Below are 9304 nucleotides of genomic sequence, written 5' to 3' on the forward strand. Positions count from 1 at the left end.
ATCGCACTCGAGGAGAGAGATATTTCGCTTTCAAATGACAGTTAAAATTTTAAATCTATTTCTTTTAATCTACGTTATTCCATCGTATTTGTATGAAGACCGAATGAGAAAATGAAAGTTTTACCTTTAAATTATCATCATGTTTGATTATCACTTCTATAGATGCTAGCCAAAACAGCTCGCCGAATGCATTAATTAAGGGGGACCGTCTGGGTCCCGGAAAAACTTCTACATTTATCAACCAATCTTCCGGCAATTTCACACACATACGAAACTTGTAAAATAACAAACAGTTTGCTTGTATGAATTTCACGGAAAAAAATGAAAGAAAACGAGAAATTAATAGAAAACGGCAACGAGTATTATAAAACGGGTACTCTAAAAAAGTTTATAACGTTTGCAAATCACGCTAGAGTCGCTAGATATTCTAATTAAGAATCGAATGGTATGTCCTTCGTTGCTGCAGCTTAAATACTGCAGGAGTTATAAACTTTTTAAGATGGCGTTTTTTGGATTTTTAAATTGTTCAGGAGAGCCAAATAGAGTAAAATTTATTGAAAAAATAAGAATATGCCAAAAAATTGTGGATATTGTAGCCCAACCTTTCCCATTGCCAATTAAATGCATTTAGGGAACCAGCGCGCGTCTTTAGACACATTCCTGTCCAGTTTACTGTGAATAATGAGATATGTATGTGATTTTTTACATTTATATATATAAAATATTCATTTTATATAAGTTCAAACTGCATTACGCAAAAATTATTGCATGTACATCAATGATAATTGCTTATTTGAACGCGCATTGTTTGTAGTTTTCAAGCGAGAGATAACTCTATGCAACTAATGCAAATGATGATCTATAAATTCCATTTTTAAATCGAAAATTTGTAAATATTGTTATACAATGGTCATTTTATGAAAGTTCATGACTGAATTACGCAAAAAGTATTGCACGTATATCCATTGTAGTAGCTTCGTTGAACACGTCTCATTTACAGCTTTCAAACGAATGCAAACACTCTGCAACTAACGACAGTATTGATCACTTTACACAGATTTAATTTAAAGAAACTTTGCACATATTGTTGAAAAAATGTTAATTTATATATTTTTAAAATTGTCTTACTCAAAAACTATAGCACGCACATAAATGCAGTGTACTGCGTTAGACGCGCCTTCTCAGCAGCTACAAATGAGTCAAGAAAACGGAAAAGACAAAATTTTCTATTTTTGACCCAGACGGTCCCCTTAATTAATATTGCTAGGGACGCACTCCAACAAATCCAATTCCTTACAATATAATTCGCTAAGCGCAGTCAAATGAGTAGTTATGATACAAGTGTTTAACTTACGAAGGGCAAGCGTCATAATCTCTGCATGAAAATTGCAGATAAAAACTTTCAAATTTCAAAATAAGATACATAAAAATTCAATTTATTTAAAAGAAATACTCAAGAATGTAGCTTATATACCAAAGGAACATAAGATTCGAACGAGCTTTCGCCCATGATTTCAGTCCTGCACAACATGAGTTCACGATGACAAAATTCGGCAAGCAATATTCGACGTTAGCATTAGCAGTACTCGTCTGCTTGGTAGTTATTCGAGAATCGGAACAAAGGAGTCCAAACGGCAATGCGCAGATTGAGGATGCTTAAGCACAGTCGGTAGAACACCTGAACAGATGGGCAGAAACTTACGACGGTTAAAGCTTGGCCCGAAATAGTGATTAGGCTTAAAAAACGATCGATTTTTCTCGCACAAACGACATTCGACTTCAACGTATGGACAATTCTGACCGCCGCAAGAAGCTGATTTCCCGTTTCGACGACGTTGACAACGTGACAAAACTTATTGACGAAATGAAATTAAAATACCGCTCAACTATGCCAACAAGCAAGGAATTAGGAAGATACGAAGACTATTACAAGACTTAGGAAGAGTTTGATCACTTGTGCAGGGTGTTAGACTATTAATAATTCAACTCCTTTAAAGATCTTGAAGACCGGTTAAAATGTTTATCAATCATAGCCAGGCCACATGTATCTCTGCGCGCCATTGGAACCACGCATGAAAATCGATCTATTTACGTGATGGTCGTCAACCCGCAAGGCCCCACAACGAATGCTATGTGGATCGACGGTGGCATGCATGCAAGAGAATGGCTCTCAATAGCTGTCGCAATGGCAGTGCTAGAAACACTTATTATTATGTGCACTTTAAATGACGAACACATCTTGAAAAACCAATGGTTCGTGGCACCTTTAGTTAACCCTGATGGATATGAATTCTCCAGAACTCATGACAGATTGTGGAGGAAGAACCGATCACCATAAATACATAGCTCGCATTGGGAGATTTGCACTGGAGTTGATTTAAATAGGAATTTTGGATACCGTTGAGGAGTAGAGAGGAAAGGACAATTGCCATGTACCGAGGATTATCAAGGAGTAAAATCTTTTTCTGAACAGGAAACTCGAGCAATATCTTAGTTTTTGACGGAACATAAAAACTAAATTCGTGCAGTTGTGAGCCTGCACACTTACGGACAGATGATAACCTATCCCTGGGATAACACCGGAGAACGACGAAAAACGTTTACGTGTGTTACCAGCGTTGCACAGCAAATGTCTTTGTATATGAAGATGATAAATTAGCGCGTATATCGGTACGGACAATCCTACGAAATTTTGTACCCAGCTTCAGGGACGTTTACTGATTGGGTTGTTGGAAGTTTGGGCATTAATTTGGCTTACGTTATCGAGCTCCCTGACGAAGGTGACAGAGGGTTTTTTGCTTCCCCGACCGACATCATGCCTACTACTAAAGAAGTGCTTTATGCTTTGAATCGTCTGTAGATGGCAATGTATCTGTCACCTTGTGATCCCCCAAGATTTGATTTTGAAAAAAATTCCGGGAGAACGTTGATCAACAACGCTTTTAAAACAAAGGAAACTGCCGAAAATTCATGGATTGGCTTGGGTGATACCGAAATGATAATGGAAGATGCAGTTGATGGGTTGATGTCTCAGGACAGAAAATTACGTTTACACGACGAACAAGTGACCATACGAGAGAGCTTTTCAAGAAATAAACCTTCTGTTCACAATATTCAAATTGTTACCGAGAGCCCGCGTGGAAGTTACAAAATGAGAAACTTTACTTCTAAACTTGGTAACCATATTTTGATTTGCTTTAATTGCTCCAATTTTATTGACAATAGTCACGGTGGTGACACATATTCACGTTAAAGAGCGCATGATGTTCCATCTAATGAAAAACCTAATAAAAATAAAAAAGGCGTGAAAAAAACGGAAGAAAAGAAAGTTTCGCAGTACAAATTTTAAAAGGAGGAAGTTACGACGAAAGTGACAAAACGCAAGGAGCCAGTCAAAGAAAAATTCTCCAATCACACAAAGGAACCTGTTAAAGGAGCCGGTCATAGTGATTTGCACTCAAGTTCGGTTTCGCAGTCAACGATGCCGAATGAAAAACCGGGCTAAGAAACACCAAAATATAACAACAGTGAAAAGCCATTGAAATTTGAAGGATAGAATAAAGAACCTGACAATGATGAACATCGAAGGCTGCAAAATAGTCAAGTCGATGCGCATGAAACAAGACAAGGTAATGAACCCTCTAACTCCGGACGGAATAAACTTAAAACGTACCATAACACAACGAAGAAATATAGTTACGAAAAGGAAACGAGAGCAACAGAAATTCACGCAAAATCTCCCGGTGGCCATGGCCATCCGTTCAATACGAGTTTGAGCGAAGCTGCGAGAAAGGGTGGTCACCGACATCGACACCAGAGGAGGCCAGGCCGAAAATGGAAGTGTATGAAGTGGAAACGTCGGCACAATCATACAAATGTTGAAAAAACTTCCCAGTAGTAGAGTAAAGACAGAAGCGCCGCTGACCCATTCGTCTAAAATGGTTAATTTTAGCCTGAAAAAACTGACCAAACAACCGACCTTCCAGATTTAAATTCACCCGTTCACAAAAAGAAGAAGCATTATCATGCGACGAACTAGAAGAAAAATTCTGCAACAAATTACGTGACGTAATCCTTAAATATTAGAAACGAGAATTAAAAACATGAATTCAGGAAACATCAGTTGCACAGGAGTTCGAATGAAGAACCTGAAACCAGGTCGAAGCAGCATGAAAAACGCACAAGGCATCACTGGTCAGACAGAAGATCGTCTCATCGTAACTCACGTCGTTGATCGGATTTGAATTACATCGTTATGATTACCTTGTTGTGAAGTGTTTGCGAAACGGACCTTGTGCCCCGAGATTGGACCCGACCTCCTGCAGAGGTAAATTTGTGCCACTAGGATTTTGTGATTTGTCTTATTTTACCCCTATTTCTTCCTTTCTCTCTTTATAAATTTGCCATTGCACCCCACTAACCCTAGACCTTGCGCGCGTCCCACCTTATGTCCCTCTCTCCTGACCGGGGGAGGGCGGGGCTCTCAGGGCTTGCCTCAGTGAGCTCATGAATCTGGCCCTCCTCCCTCACGACCAAAACTGCCCTCTATAACCGAAAATCATCCATATTCATCCCATCTCATCCCAACTTCTCATCACAAACATCCAATAAACTCTCTCAGTTAAGACCACCCACCTACAGAATTAAACTCAAGAAAATCGACCCTAGACTCACAATTGACCGTTCACAAGTCTTCCAGACCACATTTAAAGACCTAAAAGCCCCACTTATCCGGCTAACTGATACCACCACAGGCTTTTACGCTGTCACTGACGACATCTCGGCAATAGACCGACTAACCTCCAAAAAAGCAACCGATGCATTCAAGAAAATCAACTTGGCACTAACTATCGCTCCTGATCTAAGGTCCAAACGAACAATATTTTTAAGACAGCTTGACAGAGATCTAGGCAAATAAACCCCGACTGAGATCAAAGACGAAATAACGCGAATGCAAAACTGGACCCACATGCACGAAATAGTTAAAATCAAGTATTACACTTACATCATTAAAATAATAACAACCGACACAACAATAGCCCAACGAATCCCTAAAGAATGTCGTGCCATGTTTAACACCCGTATCACCCTGCAGTCAGTGTCAGCAAGAAAGATATACCCACATCCTGTTATGCTACAGATGTTACAAATTCTAGGATCGTCCTACCACCTATGCACCGCCACCATACCATCCTGCTCAGAGTGTGCAGCTCATGATCACACATACACGCAATGCCCCAACATACAAAAGAAATGTTTAAATTGCGGCTTTGACCACAGAACACTTGCCGCCAACTGCACCTATTGGAAAAAAAATTCTAGAAAACAAAGAAACGTATAGGACCAAGAAGTAAAAAAAATAATTACGTCGAAATGGCCAAAACTGCAATCACACAAACGAACATACCCCAGCAAAACATCACCCTCACCAACTCCATTCAAATCAAACTCACGGCACTCATCCTAGAAGCTCACATAGCCAGTTTCGCCAGACAGGAGGGGTTCGGCTCAATACTCTTTAAATCTTTAAAAGCAAATTGCGACATTGATGCTACATTCCCCAACTGAGACTCCAGCAAAATCTTCAACTTTTTTTACAACCACGACTCCAGCAAAATCTTCAACTTTTTTACAACCACGACAAGAAGCAACCGTAAGATGACAACACCGATTTTATAGATTACGACGATTTATAGATTTTTCATAGATGACGACGACCTCAGCAGATCTCACTAAATTAGACGTAACAGAATGCAGATGGTGACCACGACTCCAGAGAAACTCTACCTCCATCAACAACATCAACAAAAACCCACAATGTCGAGTGGTACCCTAAAAAAACGGAAAATCTGCGGCGAAAGCTATCATGAAACAACCATCACCGCACCCGGACTCGCAAAACCCATTCAGATCAAATTTTTCAGAAGCGACCAAGACCCCACCAGAATCCCAGCAGCACCTCGTAACATTTGGTTCATAGAAGAGTTGATGAAGAAAACCCTAGGTATAAAGTTGTCGGTGCGCGAGAGAGACGCCGCCCTAACTTTCGACCTACTAAAACGCGACAAACTTATCATAGACAGACCTCACAGAAGCATAATTCCGCACGAAGCTTTCGACGCCATGAGTTGCCACACTACTACCACAACATCAATCTTTAAGAAATCAAAGACGTCCACTACTAAACATTCTTCTCCAACATGACGCCACAGCGTTCAATAAAAATCATCCAACACAATGTGCGAATTTGGACCAAAAAAAAAATTTGCGCTCGCCAACATCTACAACAACATATACAACAACATCGACCCTGATATCATTCTGCTGAACGACCAGTCCCTCACTAACAACACTCCTCTCAAAATCTTCAACTACCACTCACACACAACCAATAAAGACAACGCCCAACACGCCGGTGCTGCCATCGCTATCAAGAGTCACATTCCCTACACGTTCACGACAACTTCCACTCCGATATGCTGGCTGTAGCAATAGACGCCCTACAAGGACCTATCATTATTGGACCCACGTACATCCCTCCTCGAACCGGTAACCGAAACTTCATAGACTTCCACACCCTCCTTAACAGACCGCACCCGGTGTACCTTTTTGCCGATTTGAACGCTAACCAACCATCCTTCACTGGGAAACTCCAGGTCCAACCTCACAGGCAGACAGCTACACACGCTTATCGCTCAAAACAAATGCTCTCACATAGATCCCTACTTCCCCACTCTTATCGCCCACAAAAGCATGACATCCCCAGATAGAGTAATCCACAACACAGCATTTCACAATATACATCTCCAACCAGGACCAATAACACCTTCGGACCACATCCCAACCATTGCCACAATCTCGGCAAATCCAATTAAAATTCCAATCCGACCACGTAAATCATTTCATAATGCAAATTGGACCCTATACAAAGACTCGCTCAAACACCACCAAGTACTGTCAACGCCAGTCTCAGCGCTAGAAGAAATAGATAGAATAGACTTAGAAAAATGGACAAAGCCTGTACGACGTGCCTTAGACCCTGCCGTTCCCAACATCACACATGCACCGGATAATTCCTGGCATAAAACTGAATAACCGAATCACGAAACACTCCTAAAACAAACTCGGTACCTGGTAACCCTTCACGACGTACAAATACATGGTCCATCAATAGCGCTGAAAAGACAACTTCATTCACTACGCTCTCAATTACAAACTGTCTACCTAAACTTACAAACGAAAACATGGCAAGACCTCATATCAACATTTGAACTCAAAGAAGTCCCAAAATAGTTTTAGAGATCCGTCAAAAGAATGACAGGATTCCAAAACGAAACAAATAGTCAAATACCTCAAGCACAATAACATCCGATTAGACACTCCACAACAAAAAAAAACTATATTCAGTGAACACTGGCAACACATTTTTTCCGAAACTGATAATGAAGAGTTTGATACTGAATACATTAACACAATCCAAGAACACTTGAATAACATCGCGCATCACACCACCCTGTACCACACTGGGAACATTCAAAGACTACATCCCTTAGACTTCCCCCCCATTACCATTCGAGAACCCCAGCGATCGCTAAAATCATTTAAACAAAAAGCACCGGGTCCAACAGGTATCACCACAATACAAGTAAAACATCTCCCTCGGAACATGCTGCAATTATGACTCCACATATTCAATCAGTCAATCTACGCTGGATACTTTCCCGATTCACTGAAACATGCCATAATGATTTTCATCCCCAAACCCAATACAACCCAACACCAAGTAAAAACTATAGACTCCTGGAAACTAAAAACTCCTGGACATACAAGGAAAGATACTGGATAAAATACTCAATAACAGATTATACATTCATCTCGAAACAAACAACTAACTTAACCCCAGACAGCACGGATTCAGAAAACAAAGAGGAACTCACACTGCATTAGATACACTCTGCGAAACACTCTCCACCAACCTAACCCCCCCCCCCCCAAAAAAAAATAGACGTAGTCCTCCGTGATGTCACAAAAGCATTCGATCGCGTTTGGCATACTGGCCTTTCATATAAAATCGACCAACTAAACTTACACCCTTTATTTACACGGACACTGATCGACTTTACTAAAGATGAAACAGTCAATTAGAATGGACACAAATCTAAGGCCCTCATTCCCAATACACACCAGAGTTCCTCAAGGAGCCAGGCTCTCACCGACACTCTACAGCTACTACACCCACGACATCCCCCCACCTCTACCAAACACCGACTACATTGCATTCGCCGACGACATCAGATCCCAGCTGCAGGCACACAAACCGTTACGCTGCTCAACTAACAGAACACGCAATCACACAGATAAACAAGTTCGGGCAGAAATGGAAGATTTAAACAAACACTTCAAAATTCAAGATAATCCCAATCAGCAAGAAAAACGCAACCGACATTTTCATTGCCAACAAACACTTCCCCCACATAACAAAAGGAATGGTTTTAGGGCTCCAAATAACCAGTTAACCACTCACGGATACAGAACGCAAGTCCCAGCAAGACAGAAGAAACCTTCAGAAACTTTACAGATTCGCCAACCTCATCCCAACCTAAAATACAGAGTGTATATGGCATTTGTACGATCCTCACTTACCTATACGCCCATACCACTGCACACTCTGTCGCGAACAGCAATCTCTCAACGTCAAAGGATACAGAACAAAGCTCAGATTCATCACCAACACCCACTGCAGCGACTTTAATTATCTCTTTTATAACACTCCACGAACGATGTAACATACCCACAATCAACATCGCCCTACAGGAACAAGCACAGAAAACCTGGAACACAATAGCCACTTACATACCCGATCTTCTAAACCAACTAACTTTCTTACCAGACGCAGTAAACAAGCAACACCAGCAATTTGAAGCTACAACATAGTGGCATTAGGCCCTAAACCTCCAGCCATCTATAAATAACACCTACAAACAACCCCTACAAAACACTACAGACAACTCTGCACCCCACACGTTCTCACCAGTTATAAGACGGGCCAAGCTGCACCTGGGTGACAGTTCCCATCACGGTCAGGTGTGGCTACCCAAAACCCCACTCCCATTTCATCACAAAGACACATTAAACAGACGTATCAGACGCAGAGAAAGACATACTCTCAACGAATAGCAAACTTAACAGTATGTACCTCTAAACCACAAGTTACCCGATTGTATCACCGAATAGCTTCACCACCATCCATTTTCTATTTCCATTTTTGGGCCATCGAAAACCGTCAGGGACTTGCCCCCCCCCC

At 41.1% G+C, this 9304-nt stretch overlaps 1 protein-coding gene across 1 annotated transcript; it reads left to right on the top strand.

Annotated features, from left to right (window-relative positions):
• The first annotated feature begins 1458 nt into the window (after nucleotides 1-1458).
• Nucleotides 1459-4138, top strand: LOC108669041 (putative carboxypeptidase suro-1). The gene is given in 2 exon segments (XM_018156326.2): nucleotides 1459-2371; nucleotides 2660-4138. Coding segments are annotated over 2 exon segments (477 nt in total). The 5' UTR covers nucleotides 1459-2095; the 3' UTR covers nucleotides 2861-4138.
• Nucleotides 4139-9304: the final 5166 nt, after the last annotated feature.

Source organism: Hyalella azteca, unplaced genomic scaffold, assembly GCF_000764305.2.
Source record: "Hyalella azteca isolate HAZT.00-mixed unplaced genomic scaffold, Hazt_2.0.2 contig10017, whole genome shotgun sequence".
NCBI classification, from domain to species: Eukaryota; Metazoa; Arthropoda; class Malacostraca; order Amphipoda; family Hyalellidae; genus Hyalella; species Hyalella azteca.